The 18033-nt window shown below is 33.9% G+C and overlaps 1 protein-coding gene across 4 annotated transcripts; it reads left to right on the top strand.

Annotated features, from left to right (window-relative positions):
* Positions 1-5541: 5541 nt before the first annotated feature.
* Positions 5542-17777, top strand: LOC133297902 (ABC transporter A family member 8-like). 4 transcript variants are annotated; one of them, XM_061497137.1, is made up of 18 exons: positions 5542-5625; positions 5725-6106; positions 6416-6495; positions 6673-6817; positions 7727-7846; positions 7923-8047; positions 8822-8980; positions 9253-9415; positions 9511-9636; positions 9735-9818; positions 14803-15164; positions 15650-15850; positions 16011-16120; positions 16217-16301; positions 16563-16691; positions 16791-16896; positions 17113-17201; positions 17478-17777. In XM_061497137.1, the coding sequence occupies exons 1-18, from the start codon at positions 5542-5544 to the stop codon at positions 17775-17777; spliced, it is 2850 nt and encodes a 949-aa protein (XP_061353121.1). The 4 variants fall into 4 exon arrangements, with proteins under 4 accessions (XP_061353121.1, XP_061353124.1, XP_061353122.1 ...); XM_061497141.1 differs by lacking the exon at positions 5542-5625 and having other exon boundaries at positions 5743-5994; positions 6037-6106; XM_061497140.1 differs by lacking the exon at positions 6416-6495 and having other exon boundaries at positions 5725-6101; positions 6687-6817; positions 15668-15850.
* Positions 17778-18033: the final 256 nt, after the last annotated feature.

The raw sequence follows: 18033 nt of genomic DNA, 5'->3' as shown, positions 1-18033 counted from the left end.
ATAAAGTTAATTTTGTTTCATTCAAACAATTCAGCTAGTATAAGTCAAGTGCATAATGCACTTTTCTTCCATTCTCATATTTTTCCGTGTCTTTCCGCATGATGTTCGTTTTCATTGCCGGCTTGACTAGTCATTTCCTGTGTCTTCCATTCTTATACGGTTTAGGTTTAGTGCATTGCATGGTTGATGGGAAATTGAAAGTGTTTTTTTTTTTTTTCTCTCAATATATCTTCTTATCGACGGTCAAAGATTAATTCTTTTGAGGCAGAAAATCATATTAAGTAAGTAAACCTCTTCAAATAAAACATTTTTCACATATACGATCAGAAATCGAAATTCTGTCAACATACTTAGAAACACAGTTATCTAATAACTGTGCTGAACTTTATTAATTTTTTTGGGAATCTTCTAAACCCATGGGAAAATAAGATAACTGTGGATGTTTTCTCATTACAAATAAATGTCATTCGATGCCTGAAAGCAACTCTAGTTGACAAATTGCCTTCTGAAACCATAACTGCCACAAGTAACACTAATAACGAATTCACTATTAAATTCGGGTCGTAGAGAGAACATGGTATTTGAGTACAGGTAACAAAATAGGTATAACCGTATAACCCATTGGATTAGTCATTTTAAGGCAGGTTAAAAGCGGAGCGGGATGGTTACCCAGTTTACTATATACCTCTATATTGTGTTTGTCTCCTAGCAATAAAGAAAAGACAAAAAAAAATAAAAAATAAAATAATTTAATTACTTCATTGGTTTTGCCTAACAATTCCCTAAGGACAAAATAAGGGTCGTAGAGATTGCATTGTATGTAATCAAAAGAAATAATAATAAAAAAAAGTAACAATAATTTAATTATTTTATTCGTTTTTATTAACAATAACCTAAGGACAAAACAGCATAGGGGTGCTACTGCTAAGGGATGTCATTGAACATTACTAGGTGACAATGGATCAAATTAGTGATGTTAGAAAAACAAAATTTAAATAGCTTATTGGTTTTTACTAAAAATGTCCCAAGGACAAAATCATGCCAAAGTGACATAATGCGATATCAAATATCGTCTTTTTGGATGAAATTTTTATTCATAATCTGCACACAAAATGAATTTTTAGGTAAATCACTTGAGTAAATCTTCTGAAATATGATATCAAAGTACATGATCTTTTTGAAAATTTACCCTTATTTTCTTGCGTATCTAATTTTTTTTTTCCTACCAAACATCCCCTAAGTGATGTCATTGAATACTTTACTTAATGTGTGTGTAATTTTTCCCCCCTTGTTTCTCAAAAAATAAATTTACTTCAATTGCTGTGTGTCCAGTAAAAAAATTAAAATATGTCAGATAATAATTTTTTTATTTATGTAAGAATTATAATACTTAAATTCTTCACATAAATATTTCATTTTTGATATAATTTACTTTTGTTGTAAAAAAAAGAACTATAATACATGAATACATTTATAATTGTTATATATTATAAAAACATATTTTAATAGCAATATTGAACACAGTTCATATATCGAGTATAACTATAAATAATAAATATTCATATAAGCCCTTTAATTAGTATGTATACATATCGTGATGTGGGGGTGGCAATTCCTATTAACACGACACGATATGAATTCGACAAGAATACGAATACATTCAACATGAACATAATATAAAATTGAAAACGGGTTAAAACCTTTGAACACGACTTGCTTATTTTACATGTTGACATGACACGATATGAATAACTCGGAAACTCATAGCGTGTGCTTATTATGAAAGTTGTCATGATACGACAAGACATGACATAAATAACTTGTCAACTCTAAACCATGTTACTTATTATGTTGGTCAACACGACAAATAAGACACGAATAGCCTATTTATGATATAACATGACACAAATAACTTGTAAGAAGATTGATGTGAATCAATTTAGGATTTGCGGATTGACATGTAACATAACATGAATTTTTGCAGGTCAATTTTTGTCAATACGAACACAACACAAATTTAAAAATGAGTTGACCTAAACACAATTTTTCCGTTTTGTGTCTGCGGATGGTGTTGAAAATTGCAATTAAGGGTGACAATTTGGGTTGACCCGCCCCACCCCGCCAAAAACGGGGCGGGGCGGGTTGACCCGCCAAAAAATATGAGTTGGAAAAATGAACCCACCCCGTTTTATGGTGGGTTGGCGGGTCAACCCACTAACCCGCCAATTAAAAAAAAATTATTAAAATTCAAAAATAAATTAATCTTATGAATTTTTTAATATTATTTTATTTTATTTCACACTTCTCTATATTTTTTTAGTCTCAATCTTAAATGTATACTAATATTTGTCAAACATTCTTTAGGAATTTATATATAGATAACATTTGTCATAAATAAAATTGTTATTCTTTATTTTTTCTAGGAAGTACTAAGATAATTTTTTTTTTTTGAATATCACAAAAATTAAGGACTAATAAAATATTACCTAATTGTAAAATAAAAAATAAAAAAATTGTAACCCGGGGTCAACCCGCCCCGCGACGGGTTGAACCCGTTTTGACCCACTTCTAGGCGGGGCAGGTTGAGGTGGGTTGAAAACCTCAACCCAACCCGCTCCGTTTTGGCGGGTTGACCCACCGGGCTCAATCCATATTGTCACCCCTAATTGCAATCCCTAATATGATGTATTTACTATTATTTCAAAGTTTTATCATATATATATATATATATATGGGAGAGATCTTTTGACTCTAGAGTAAGACTTCCAACTCCTACTCTCCATCTCAACCGTTGATTTCTGTCCATCTAACTGTTATTATTTATTTGAAATAAATAAATAATTAATTGTTATAGATAACCGTTAGATAGACGGAAATCAACGGTTGAGATGGAGAGTAAGAGTTCTAAGTCTTACTCTAGAGTTAAAAGATCCCTCCCCATATATATATATATATATATATATATATATATATATATATGGGGAGGGATCTTTTGACTCTAGAGTAAGACTTACAACTCTTACTCTCATCTCAACCGTTGATTTTCGTCCATCTAACTGTTATTATTTATTTGAAATAAATAAATAATTAATTGTTATAGATAACCGTTAGATGGACGAAAATCAACGGTTGAGATGGAGAGTAAGAGTTGTAAGTCTTACTCTAGAGTTAAAAGATTTCTCTCATATATATATATATATATATATATATATATATATATATATATAGTTTATTTTTTTAAAAGTTACTTTAGATAATTTTATCTAATGTTCACCAAAACGCCATCGTTTTGGGGTGGAAATAATGGTGTGTTTGTAATTTTAATTTATTTCAGGATTATAATAGTATTTATCATTCTAATTTTTTAATTTTTCAACTCAAAATGATATTGTTTAGGGAACGAACATTAGGCAAAATTCTCTAAAGTAACATTAGATATATTTTCCACACACACACATATATATGAGTTTAATGTTTCTCATATTGTAGGACATAATTTTATAACCTACAAACACCTAAAAGTATGTACAACCCATATTTCTCTCTCTTCTTTTTACATGGCCCTAGGTGTGCCTTACACACTTTTATGTGTTATCTACTACACAAATATTTGTTGTGTATTTGTAGGAGAAGATATTCTTTTCATATAATATGAGAAGTATTTATTCCATATATATATATATATATATATATATATATATATATATATATATATAAATTATTGAAGATGGAATTGATGTATCCTAAGCTTTGATGCACCAAAATACCTTGATCTGATATCATCATAGACAATCAATGAATTGAGAATTACGGATTGATTTTATTTTTATTTATTTTTAAGTACAATGACGGATTGATTTCTGGGGCGAATCGAAGCGAGGGGCCTTGTAGGACTAGGGTGTGCGCTCGCCTTTTTTTTTTATTTCAGTTGTTTTTTTTGTCGGTTTATCCTTTGAATTAATTCAGTTTGAGAACTGTCAGATTATATAAAAGGGATAACTCTCTTAAGATTATTATTTTTTATTTTCGGAGCTCGAACACGAGATCACCGTAAGGAACTAAAGCTGCTTACTACTTATGCTAATGTTGTATAATGTTATTCCTTTTCAAAAAAATTGTTTTTATTTTAATTTAGAATTTTAAAATATACATAATTCTGTCCCACTTTTTTTTTTCTTTCTGTAAACTAATTCTGTCTCACTTAACAACTGCCACTGATTGATTTAAATTTTTTTTACAGGAACTAAATTAAAAATAAATATCAGGTATAAAAGAGGTAAGTTATATTTACAAACTCTTACAAACTACACTAAGTACGACCGGTCATACTTTAATCATGCAGTGTACGACCGGTCATACTTAGTGTAATTTGCAAAAAAAATTTGTAAACGGATTTTATTCCAGTATAAAATACCAAAAGTTTAATTCAAGTTATTTTTTATTTCATTAAACAGCGGTGGCTACTCGTATTTACCAAATCGCTTATTTTGTGTTTAAAATGTCCACATCGTTTACCTAAGACATTATTTTTGGTCAACAGATTTTAGGGTGATATTTATGTTGACGTGGTTAAGGAAAATACGCGGCAAGTAGAAAACAATGAGTGGACTATTGGGCAAAATGGGAAAAATAGTATTTTATTGTGTGCTTGATTGTGTTTTATTTATTTATTTAACTGTTTTATAAAATAGTTAATAAAATAAATATTTTATGTGTACTTTTTTTTAAAAGTTAAAAATCAAAATACAAAATAAAAATAACTGAAATATATTTTTTAAATTTGTTTCTAAAAATTAAAAAAAAAATTATAATTTTTAGAATTATTTTTACAAAACAAGTATTATCAAAAAGATTTTTTTATTTTTTATTTTTGAAAATTAAAAAACTATTTTTAATCACGCCCTTAGTTTTTTGAGGAAGTACTTTTTTCGGTCCTCAATAAATTTTACTATGTCCATTTTAGTCCCTATCAAATAAAAACACTATTCGTGGTCTTTAAGAAATTTAAAGTGAACCCATTTTAGTCCTTTTGAGAGACTAATGTGGGTCTTTTTGAATTTGTGAGGGATCACGATTTCAACTCAATGATCCATTTTGAATTTCTTAGAACCACAAATAATCTTTTTATTTTCTAGGAAGTTTGCTAGGACCAAAAATGATATTTATTATAGTGTGTTTTTTTTTTTTGTGTGTGTGGAATGTTTCGTAAACTCTGTCCTGCGATTCAGGCATATCCACGCTGGCGTGAAAGAATGGCGGTGTTTGAAAATGAACTTTGTATAAAAATTAACATCAATGTGAGAGAGGGGTATTGTATTCATTTGACCAAGGGCATAATCGGAGACAGAATTTCAGCATCCTTGCCTAGTTAAGCTTAAGCCAAGTTCGCATTCACACTTGACAATCTCACCAATAATATCATTCTCGGAAATAAGTGGAAATTGAGTGATGACTTGGTCACACCATAAAAGATGTATATAAACACTACACATGCAGTTCAAGTTTGGAGGAGTGTGAGTAAAGAGCAAAAACACACAAGACATGGAAAATGGAAACACGTCCAATGAACCCGCGAGCTTCTGGACTCAAGCAAACGCTCTCCTTAGGAAGAATTTAACCTTCCAGGTAACTTTCATTCAACATTATTGAGTAAACATGTTTCTAATTTCTCATGCTTTGTGTGATGTATATTATTTATTTATATATGTATGATATTGTTTGCAGAAACGAAATGTGAAGACAACGATTCGGCTAATCATGTTCCCGTTCTTGCTGTGTCTGTTGCTGGTTCTAATACAAAAGCTGCTAGATATTCAATTGGACAAGGCTAAAAACAAGTGTGGATGCATTTGTAGCAAGACACAAGGTGACAAGTGTATTGAGAAAGTGTGTGGTATTCAGTATTCGGATTTGGATCAAGTTGGAACATGTCCAATTCCTAACCCTCCTGAATGGCCTCCTTTGTTGCAAGTGCCTGCTCCACAATATCGTGCTGTGAGAACGGATTTTCTTCCCTTTTCTGATTTGCCAAACCAGTCTTGCAGGAACAATGGCTCGTGTCCTGTTACTATGTTCTTCACTGGCACTAACCAATCTTTTGGAGAAAGTATATATATATAAATAAATATATTACCCTACCCCTTAAATTAAAGAGATTAATGTTTCTTATATTGTATCCTACATACACATAAAAGTGTATGATGTTTTTTATATTGTATCCTACATACATGTAAAAGTGTATGGACCCATGTGAATATTTTTTTTCGTTTTTCTCACACTGGCTTCACACACTTTTATATGTGTATAATAGATAAATTTATCTATTACAATATGAGAAAGAATAAATCCTAAATTAAATTGCTTCTTTTCATTTTTCTAATTTCTTACTTAAATTATATGTTTTCCTCTTTTACAGTTTTATCTGGGAATATGATCCCAAGTACCTTTACCATAAATAACTCCGATATTATGGGTAGTTTGGCAGCAAATGTCGTGGTGAGTTAATATTATTTAAATTATTTATCTCTAGTAAGTGCCAGTGGCAATATATATATATATTTTTTTCACTTTAATTTCGTGTTTTGGATATCAAAATATGACTGTGAAAATATTGTCTTACTCTATCCTATCTCTGTTAACTTGGATGGTGGTGCAACGATCAAAATGATATAGGGATCACCATCAAAGACACAGTACGACAATTTTCTGGAACCTGCTTTCTTTTCGGATCTTCCCATTTATTATCTACAAAGTCAGTGTACACAGAACTCTACATTCTCCATTCCTGTTCAGATATCAACCATTAGCAGCCAGCAAGGTATGGGACATCCTTGTATTGACAATGTTTCTTCTTAGATGTGATAAAAAAGGACAGTGAATCAGTAGGCATGGCTATGATGCTTATAGCTATTTTATAATGAAAGTTGACAATCAGTTTTGCAATTTCTATCTATTAATCAAGACGGCAATGTATGATTAAAATAATCAGATAACGAACTTGCATGCTTTGGATTTTTGTTTTCGATTTGTAAATGGTTTAAGTTCTTGTGTTTTGCTTTTGGATGGAATATGTAATTAAAACTAAATGACAACAAAATCAGAAGCACAAGATTGACTAGCAGTTACTCAGAATTGGCCTGCTCTGGATTAAGTCAAACACTGAGGCAAAGTTGTTCTCATTGTGTATTTTCCGGAAGGGGGGGAATACCATGAACTGAACTTTCTAGATTCACATGGCTATATGTCCTTATGGCTGTGCAAGATGGGTGCATGCTTGATGATGACAGTTTGACTAGTCATAGATGTTTTACTTTTTAAGTGAGGAAGTTTAGCTACAGGATCATTGTACCTTTCTCCAATAAACTGTTTGCCATGTTATTCATTCAGTGATATGACTCAAACTTAAAAGACTCATTGATACTTTTACAAAACTTGGAACTATCAAAAGGGAGTATAAAAAAATAAAAACGTTATGCACAAGATTCTCTTGTTTACTTTGTCAAAAGGACATAATTGCTGTCTTTTTTAAGCATTTGAAACACCTTAACAATGATACTAATCTTATGGCCATAAATGCTCCCACAAGTCATTTTGAATATGTTTGCATGGAGTAACCGGTCTTTTATGTACTGTCATGTTGTTCTCTAGGTTGTTTGTGCTAAAGGCTTGCATATGATGCCTGGAATTTTTGTTACTAATTCAAGTTTTTGTTTTCCACTGGATCTAGAGGTAACATGTGCTCAGGGTTTACGTTTATGGCGTAATAGTTCTTCTGAGGTAAACAATGAGCTGTTTAAAGGTTATAGAAGGGGTTACACAGAGAAACAGATCGATGAGATAGCTGCAGGTAGATATATCATTATATTTCAATTTACTTGAAGAGTGGAAGGAAATGCTTATTGTATATATTATTCTTTTGACAGGTTATGATTTTCTAAATTCAAATGGAAATAGATATAATGTCAGCATATGGTACAACTCAACCTACAAAAATGACACAGGCTTTGCACCTTTTGCATTGGCGCGTATTCCTCGTTCTGTAAATCTGGTATACATCTAAACTTTGTTTTTAAATTGTGCTTCCTCCATGCCATTTTTCTAATAATTGATATAAACGTCGTGAAACAGGAAACTCTTAGTATAGAAAATAACTACATGCTACTTGCTTAGCCTGTGTTGTGAATATATAAAAAGAAGGAAAATAAAGTAAAATAAAATTATTTTGTTGAAATATTAACTTGTGATGAAACCCCAATTTGGATAAAGAAGAAATTCAGAATCAAATTCACAAACAGTTAAAGTAAGACAAGGTCAACAGCAAAACACTAACAATGGCTGACATAACTTTGAAGGAAAGCGAAATAGAAACAGAAAATAAAAGATAATTCAGGGGACTCCACAGTACCCTTCTACCCTTCTTCCGCCATTACAATCAACATGCCTTTCCCCTTCCCTCTCACACATATTATATAGACCCTCAATCTCTCTCTTCTAACTAACTCCAAATAGCTAGACGTGGGCCCACTTGTCCTAGCCCATCAACTTGAAAGTCAAAAGACATACATGAGTTGTTACTGATGGAATAGATTTTGAAGAAAATATTAATTTCTGGAGAAGAAACTTGCTTAATTATTACTCTTTTTTCAAATGTGTAATTTGAATGGAAGAAGTGGAATTATAATCATGATGCCCATGTAGCATTCAATTGCTGTATTTTAGACTTCATAACTAATACCCTCAGTGAACTTATCTCTGTTACTAAGCTGATGAATTTTTGGGTCTCTATAATAGGGACTGACATCTAGTCTCTATATGCTTGCAGGTATCAAATGCCTACCTTCAGTTTCTGCTGGGATCTGGTACCAAAATTTTGTTTGAGTTTGTAAAGGGAATGCCAAAACCTGAGACCCCAATTAAATTTGATTTGGCTTCTCTTCTGGGGGCTCTCTTCTTTACTTGGGTCATCCTGCAACTTTTCCCTGTAAGTATATAAATATGTGAAGAAATATATTTGCAATGAGCTAAGTTGTTTTTAGCAGTAGAATTTAGCTGAAATGAGAGGAAAGTAGTGACATTGATTGCAGAATGGGTTTGTGTTGGCTAAATTGTTATCACATTTAAATCCTCTTTATGGCATGCAGAACTATACATGATTCAAAGTCAAAGGTCAACAATTTTATCTAATATCTATTGTGTCAACACAGGGATTTATTTTCTAGCATGTTTTTTGAACACGTGTGTTTATTGATGTAGATTGTCCTGACATCGCTTATTTATGAGAAGCAACAAAAATTAAGAATCATGATGAAAATGCATGGTCTTGGTGATGGGCCGTATTGGATGATTTCTTATGGTTATTTTCTTGCCTTATCCATTGTCTACATGCTGTGTTTTGTGATATTTGGCTCAGTCATAGGTAAGAATGCAAACCAGTGAACTGTTTTCGTTTTTTGTTTTTTTTTGGCACTTTCCACCATTTCTCTTTAATGCAACTCTGCTTTTTTTCCTCAGGGTTAAAATTCTTCACAAAGAATGACTACAGCATCCAATCCGTGTTTTATTTCATCTATATAAATTTGCAAATTTCGCTGGCATTTCTATTGGCTTCCCTGTTTTCAAATGTTAAGACAGCAACAGGTTTGATGATAGCTGGACTAGGTTGTCCATAATAATGGGTGTATCATCATTTTCTTTTCTCGAATCTAATTACTTACGTGCTATTTTTGTTATTACAGTAATTGCATATATAGGTGTGTTTGGAACTGGGCTATTAGCTGGCTTTCTTTTCCGATTTTTTGTTCAAGATACATCGTTTCCAAGTAAGTCAAATGACTAAGAAATGATAACCATCCTGGGTCCTTCATATGGTTTTCCATATATGATTTATGTGATTATTATAAAGTACTATTACACAGTTAGATAGACTTGAAAAAAGGTATTCTGATATATTATTAAATTGTGTGTTAATAATCTGTACAAAAGAGTCTCTATTTATAAAGAATGAAAACCCTAATATTTGACCTAATACTTGACCTAATGGGCTTGGCCCAATACAATAAATAATAATAATAAAATAACCAATATTTACAACACTCCCCCTCAAGCTGAGGAATAGATATTTATCATTCCCAGCTTGCTAGTAAGTTCTTGAAATCTGTCTGGAGGAAGTCCCTTTGTTAATAGATCAGCCAATTGACGCCCAGTGGGAATGTATGGAGTGGTAATCAACCCGCTATCAAGTTTCTCTTTGATGAAATGGCGGTCGACCTCAATATGTTTAGTTCGATCATGTTGAACCAGATTATGAGCTATACAAATAGCGGACTTATTGTCACATAGCAGCTTCATAGGTCCCTCATATTTTATTTTGAGATCATCAAGTACAATTTTTAGCCACAATTACTCACAAATTCCTTGAGCCATAGCTCGAAATTCAGCTTCTGCACTTGATCTGGCAACCACATCTTGTTTCTTACTTCTCCATGTCACTAAGTTACCACAGAGAAACATGTAATAACCAGTGGTAGATCGACGGTCAGTCACGGATCCAGCATAATCAGCATCAGTGTAGACTTCTAAAGAGAGATTGCCATCACGTCGGAATAACAATCATTTACCAGGAGTAGCTTTAAGATACTGAAGAATTCTCTCTACTACCTGCATGTGTTTCTCCTTTGGATCGTGCATAAACTGACTGACAACACTAACAACATAAGCTAGGTATGGTCTAGTATGAGCCAGATATATCAATTTCCCAACTAGCCGTTGATATTGTCCTTTATCAACTGGAGGACTTTCTTCTTCATAGCCTATCTTGTGATTCTGCTCAATAGGTGTATTAGAGGGTTTACACCCGAGCTTTCCTGCTTCTTTGAGAAGATCAAGAACATATTTTCTCTGGCTGATAAAAATTCCTTTACTCGAATGAGCTACTTCTATCCCTAGGAAATATCTCAGTTTCCCAAGGTCTTTGACTTCAAACTCAGAGGCAAGCCGTGTTTGCAGAATCTGTCTCTCCACAAAATCATCACCTGTGATAATAATATCATTAACATATACAAGGAGCACAGTAAGATTCCCATTTTGGGAGTGCTTGAAAAAAAGAGTGTGATCTTCTTGACTCTGTCTGTATCCTAAGGTCATCATAACCTTAGTAAACTTTCCAAACCAGGCACGAGGTGACTGCTTCAATCCATACAAGGCTTTTTTAATCTACAAACTTTATTTTCTCCCTTCACAGAATCAAAACCAGGCGGGATTTCCATGTAGACTTCTTCTTCTAACTCACCATTGAGGAAATTATTCTTCACATCAAATTGATTTATATCCCAATTGTAATGGGCAGCAAGGGATAACAAGACTCTCACCGTGTTCATCTTTGCAACTGGAGCAAATGTTTCTTCATAATCAATGCCATAGGTTTGAGAGTAACCTTTGGCAACTAATCGAACCTTGTATCTCTCAAGAGTTCCATCAGAATTATATTTCAGGGCATAAACCCATCTGCACCCTACTGCTTTCTTTCCATTAGGTCTATCAATAACCTCCCATGTTTTATTTTTCTCCAACGCATTCATCTCCTCTTGCATGGCTTGAGCCCAATTCCCATCTTTCAAAGCTTTTGTGCTGCACAGAAAGATTAGTAGAGGAAACAAAATGGGAGATAGGGTATTGAGTACAACAGGGACAAGAGGAACAAGATTTCTTGGGACAAGATCTTTTTCCTTTTCTAAGAGCAATGGGTAAGTCATCAGAATCAGTAGTAATGGATAAGTCATTAGAAGTATTAACATCATGATCAGAAATATGAGATTCAGGACTTACCAGTGGTTCAGACGATTGAGGTTGCTGCTGAGGCAATGTGGGTTGTTTCCTTCTTTGATATACCAACTCAGGTGTCATAATCTTCCGTATCTCTGGTGTACTTGATGTATCAGTCACAGGAGGATCAGTCACAGAAGGATCAATCACAGGAGGATCAGACACAGGAGGATCACTCACAGGAGGATTAGACACAGGAGGAACAAGAACAAGAGGAGGATACACTGACACAGGTAAATGAGTAGACACTGAAGACTCAAAGAAGGGAGGTGAAGGATTCTCCCCCTGAAGATGAGGACCTTGAAAAAAGGACTCAGATTCCTGAAATGTCACATCCATAGAAACAAAAAATTTCCTACTACCAGGGTGATAACACTTGTAGCCCTTCTTATCAGGAACATAACCAAGAAAAACACATTTAATAGCCCTAGAGTCCAACTTACTGCGATGATGTTTATGAACATGAACAAAAGCAACACACCCAAACACTCGTGGAGGAAGACTCATAGTTGGAATATAAGGGAAAAAAGAAGTTATAGAGTGAATAGGACTTACATGGTCAAGGACCCGAGTGGGTAAACGGTTGATCAAGAATGCTGCAGTAAGAATAGCATCTCCCCAATAGTATTTGGGTACATGTGTCTGAAACATTAATGCACGAGCCACTTCAAGAAGGTGACGATTTTTTCTTTCAGCAACCCCATTCTGTTGAGGGGTGTCAACACAAGTAAGTTCATGAATCTTACCGTTATTTCGTATAAATTGGGAAAAACTGTGATTAACATATTCAGTACCATTATCTGTTCTTAGTCTCTTGATTTTTCTACCAAATTGGGTCTCAACTATTTTATAAAATTGAAAGAACAGTTGTGGTACCTCAGACTTTTCACGCATTAAGTAAACCCAAGTTACACGAGTGCAATCATCAATAAAAGAAACAAACCATCTATTTCCAGAAGCATGAGGGACTTTAGAAGGACCCCAAACATCAGAATGAATAAGATCAAAAGGTTCAACACTCTTAGTACTACTAGAAGGAAAAGACACACGATGATGCTTAGCAAACTCACAAACATCACGATGAAAAGTCTCCACAGGCTTAGACAAAAACAATGACGGAAATAAAGACTTGAGTAAACCAAATGGAGGATGTCCCAAGCGCTTATGATGAAGCCAAATCAAAGAATCAACAGTTGATTGACCATGAGACATCAAGATGTGATCTGTTACTTTATTTGCGGGAGATTGTGACACCAGATAGTACAGCCCACCTTGCTTTTTAGCACTACCAATAGTCTTCCCCGTGGCGAGATCCTGAAAAACACAATGGGTAGGGAAGAAGGTTACAGTACAATTCAAATCTTTTGTAATTTTATGAATAGAAAGAAGATTCGTGGGGAGTTTAGGAACATGAAGAGCATCTTTAAGATGTAAGGACTGCTGTAAGTTTATGTCACCAGAACCCGCAACTGATGTATGCGAGCCATCAGCTATGGCTATTGTATGAGTTCCAATGGTAGGATGATAAGAAGTAAAGGAGTAGCACAACAAGCCATATGATCAGTAGCACCAGAATCAACAACCCAAGAATGTTTAAAATCAGTACATGAAGAAAAGAAAGAATGAGTTTTGGAGCTCATACCAGTCATAGCCAAAACACTAGTATTAGATGGCTTACTCAGATAAACAAGGATGGTTCGGAGCCGTTCCAACTCATCTGGACGAAATACAGGTTGGATCTCATTAGGTTCAGGGTTTGTTTCAGAGGAAGTAAAATGCGCTTGACCACGCATCCTTGCCATCTTTTCTAAAACAGTTTGCTTTCCATGGAGGCGAAAGCATAAATCCTTGATATGACCTGTGCTCTTACAATAAGAACACCATCGATCATCTCTATTAGGTCTAAAAGATGCACCATCATAAAACTTTGTAAAGGAACTCCTTTGAGAAGAGGCTATACTGCACAAGAATTGGTCAAAGGATAACACCAAGAAGCCAAAAAATACAGAGAAAATACCAAACGACGTCCGATCAGAGGGAAAAGGACAGATCCAGAAAGAGGAGACAAAACAAAAAAAAAGGTTTTTTTATTTTTTGAACAGTACCGCGTGAACAGTACCCTATGAACAGTACCACGTGAATAGTGCACGATGAACAGTACCAATTTTTTTTTTTTGAGCTATTTCGATCGTCTGATGAAAAAGAAATCTCCGTAGAATGATAGATCTGCGAGAAAAAAAAAGGATTTGAAAACAGGTCCTCTTGGTCCACCGGAAAATTTTCCGGTGGCGGCTAATGGCGGCGAGAGGCTGAGAAAGAAGGTTTCTATTTTAACTGAGGTAATTGCGGATGAGGTAATTGCGGAAGCAGAGCCCTCAGAATCGATAGCTCTGATAGCAACTTGAAAAAAGGTATTCTGATATATTATTAAATTGTGTGTTAATAATCTGTACAAAAGAGTCTCTATTTATAAAGAATGAACACCCTAATATTTGACCTAATACTTGACCTAATGAGCTTGACCCAATACAATAAATAATAATAATAAAATAACCAATATTTACAAGAGATAGTTTTCTACGGGGATAATATTGTTGTTGATGCTAATAACTATTGCAATAGCCAATAGGCATTCGAATAATTGTTTCTGTTCTCAATAAATTTTTTGCACATGAGGAGAGTCACTTGATTACTTTATTTAGCAATGTGATGTTTCTCTGAATTGATACATAAGGATAAATGATATGAGTTGGCATTTAAGGTTACATCAATAATTTAAGGGAATTCTGATGTATCACTATCAAATTCAGCAATTATTTGATTCTCTCTACTAACTGAAGAATGGACTGATATGATCATTGTGATTAGGATTTATATCTATTTATATTTCACTTCAGTGTTCTTTAAGTTTCATGTGCCAACATTTTTGCACTTTCTAACCTTTTTCTTCTGGCCTTTTGATTGCCTGTGAAATTTCGTTAGGAGGGTGGATCATTGTTATGGAGTTGTATCCTGGGTTTGCTTTATTTCGTGGGTTATATGAGTTTGCACAATCTTCATTCAATGCGGATGCTTTGGGGACTAATGGTATGCGGTGGAGAGATCTAAGTAATAGCACAAATGGCATGAAAGAGGTCTTAATTATCATGTTCGTGGAGTGGGTATTGGTGCTTCTTTTCGCATATTACATGGATCAAGTTTTGTCATCAGGAAGTGGGAAAAGTCCTCTTTTTTTCTTGAAAGGATTTCAGAAAAAGCCTAGTTCATCGTTTAGGAAGCCTAGTATTCAAAGGCATGGATCTAAAGTTTTTGTTCAGATGGAGAAACCGGACGTCAATCAAGAGGTGAATTTTTATTGCATTGAATACATGTACTCATTATTATCTATCCGTCTACTGGTTTTAAAATTTTAAGAAATGTAATGTCCATCGATAGGTAGATTTCACTGACTGGTTTTAGAAAATGATGTAATGATGCTGCCTCAGTGAGGAGTGGTAGTGCGATAGAGAATGCTTCAATAACTTGGAACAGTTAGGTGACATTTTAATTAGGAATGGATTTCATTAGACAAACAAAAAACTTTCTTCAGTCACAATCTTTTATTCTAAAACATTATGTATTGTTTCAAGGGAAAGAATGCATGATGATTGATGAAGGTAAACTAAAAGTCAGACTTCCCTAGTTTGTACCTGTAGCATAACTCTAAACAGTACATTTTTTCTGGAAGATCTCTATGTTGCAAGGGTCTTTTTTGCCAATGTTGTTGTACTTTACGGCGAGTCTTAGTTGCACGTATGATGTATTACTTTTTTCTTCTTTTTCTCTTCAGAGAGAGAAGGTGGAGCAGCTGCTACTTGAACCAACTATTAATCATGCAATTGTATGTGACAACCTGCGAAAGGTCTATCCAGGAAGGGATGGTAACCCAGAGAAATTTGCAGTGCAAGGGTTGTCCCTTGCTTTGCCTCAAGGGGAATGCTTTGGTATGCTTGGTCCCAATGGTGCTGGGAAAACTTCATTTATCAACATGGTGTGTCAAAATTTATTTTCATCAGCAATATACTTTTTGGAAAATTCCTTGCATTTCACTGCGTTATGAAATTCTTTTAGAATTCCATGAAAATCTTGTGTTTTCTTTGACTGGTTTTATTCTCAATTCATAAACCTTACCAGCTTGTATATGGTTACAGATGATTGGCCTCACAAAGCCAACCTCTGGTACAGCATATGTTCAAGGTCTTGACATAAGAACTGATATGGATGGAATATATACTAGCATGGGTGTATGCCCACAGCATGAGTAAGCTGGAATTTCCTCCAATTTTTATGTTATTTTTACTAATGTTAAATTTAAAACAGAGAAATTTTATATATTTTTTTTCTTTTATTATTTTAGCTTGCTGTGGGAAACCCTAACAGGAAGAGAGCACCTTCTCTTTTATGGCAGACTTAAAAATCTTAAGGGTTCAGCCTTAACACAAGTAAGTTAATTTGAGATTATAATCTTGCCTATTAGTGGTATCATTGGACAGTTGAAACTTTGACAGTAGCATTTACTTAGCAGACAAGAAAAGATTGTTCTCTTTCCCCTTAATTATTTATGGCATATTCTTCTGTTAAGAGGGTATGGATCTTTAGATGACAAGATTGTGTAGATACAAATTGAACAACTTTCTCTGTAGCATTTACTTAGCAGACGGAAAAGATTTTAGCAAAATTTAGCTCCCAATCTATTGCTGCAGGCAGTGGAAGAATCTTTGAAAAGTGTAAACCTTTTTCATGGAGGAGTTGCTGATAAACAAACTGGAAAATACAGTGGAGGAATGAAGAGGAGGCTTAGTGTTGCTATTTCATTGATTGGAGATCCTCGAGTATGTTTTCTTCTCAAATCAATTTTTAAATTTTTTTTCTTCCTTATAGACAATTCATGTTATGTTTTCTTATTCTGCAAGCGCTAAATTTTTTGTAAGGTTGTTTATATGGATGAACCAAGTACTGGATTAGACCCTGCATCAAGAAACAACTTATGGAATGTTGTTAAGCGTGCAAAACAAGATCGTGCAATCATTCTCACCAGTACTGTCTCATTCTCTCCTATTGTGTTTGAAGCACATGTACATGTTATTGAATTAATTTATTATATCCGTTATTTGCTTGGTGTATATGATTTAGATATATCAGCTGATTTATTTACTTGGTTACATAACAACATGGATGTGTGGATGTGTTCTTTCTATTTATCAAGCTCTCTATATACAGATTGATAACTCTTATTTGCAATACACTTTTCAGCACATTCAATGGAAGAGGCAGAAGTCCTATGTGATCGATTAGGAATATTTGCAGATGGTAGCATGCAGTGCATAGGAAATCCAAAGGAGGTAACATTGCTTAAATGAAGTGCTTTGTCAAAATCATTTGCAAAATAAAGCTTTTCACGGGTTTGGGTTGCCTATCCTTATTAAGCCCAACTTATAATTTAGTTCCACACAATTAATGGGCTAAGCCTATAAATTGCAGAAGACCTTTTAGGTTTTTACTTTCATTCTTTGTTATATATGGTTCATATTCCTAGAATGGAGCTTCAAAAATCCTCACTGGTTATTCAGCTTTTACTACCAAGTGATTTTTGTATACTTTTTGTTGGTTTATCATAGCTGAAAGCCAGATATGGAGGAACTTATGTGTTCACGATTACAACATGTATGGATCATGAAAAGCATGTAGAGAACTTGGTTCAACAACTCTCCCCAAATGCTAACAAGATATACCATATCTCTGGTACCCAAAAGTTTGAGCTGCCAAAAGAGGAGGTTAAAATAGCCAATGTATTCCTAGCTGTTGAAACTGCAAAGAGAAACTTCACTGTTTCTGCATGGGGTTTAGCTGATACCACATTGGAAGATGTCTTCATTAAGGTTGCACGTGTGGCTCAGGCATTTGACATCTTGTCATAAATAATTTCATACACATTATACTGCTAGTCTATATATACTATACAGGTTGAACTAATATTTACTTGTAGCATCACGAGTTTGTATATAGTCATATTTTTTTGTAGTTTACTTTGTAATATTCTTTTTACAACCCCCTTTCCCCCCAAAATAAAATAAAACAAGATATTAGCTTCTTCGTTATAAAAAATTAGCAGACACTTAAAACTTTAGCGAAAAATGGAAGTGTTCTGAGTGATTTTCTTATTCTGGATTTGCT

Source organism: Gastrolobium bilobum, unplaced genomic scaffold (assembly GCF_033153095.1).
Source record: "Gastrolobium bilobum isolate Gb01-03AN ecotype WA unplaced genomic scaffold, APGP_CSIRO_Gbil_v1 utg3829, whole genome shotgun sequence".
In the NCBI taxonomy this organism is placed as follows: domain Eukaryota; kingdom Viridiplantae; phylum Streptophyta; class Magnoliopsida; order Fabales; family Fabaceae; genus Gastrolobium; species Gastrolobium bilobum.
Note: the sequence above shows the minus strand (reverse complement) of the source record. Positions and strands in the feature narration are given on the sequence as shown.

Coding starts and splice junctions, on each gene's coding strand:
- LOC133297902 (XM_061497137.1), top strand. CDS start 5,542: ATGGAAAATGGAAACACGTCCAATGAACCCGCGAGCTTCTGGACTCAA. Junction 6,496..6,672: donor GTTTGGCAGCAAATGTCGTG/GTGAGTTAATAT, acceptor AAAATGATATAG/GGATCACCATCAAAGACACA. Junction 9,416..9,510: donor GATATTTGGCTCAGTCATAG/GTAAGAATGCAA, acceptor TTTTTTCCTCAG/GGTTAAAATTCTTCACAAAG.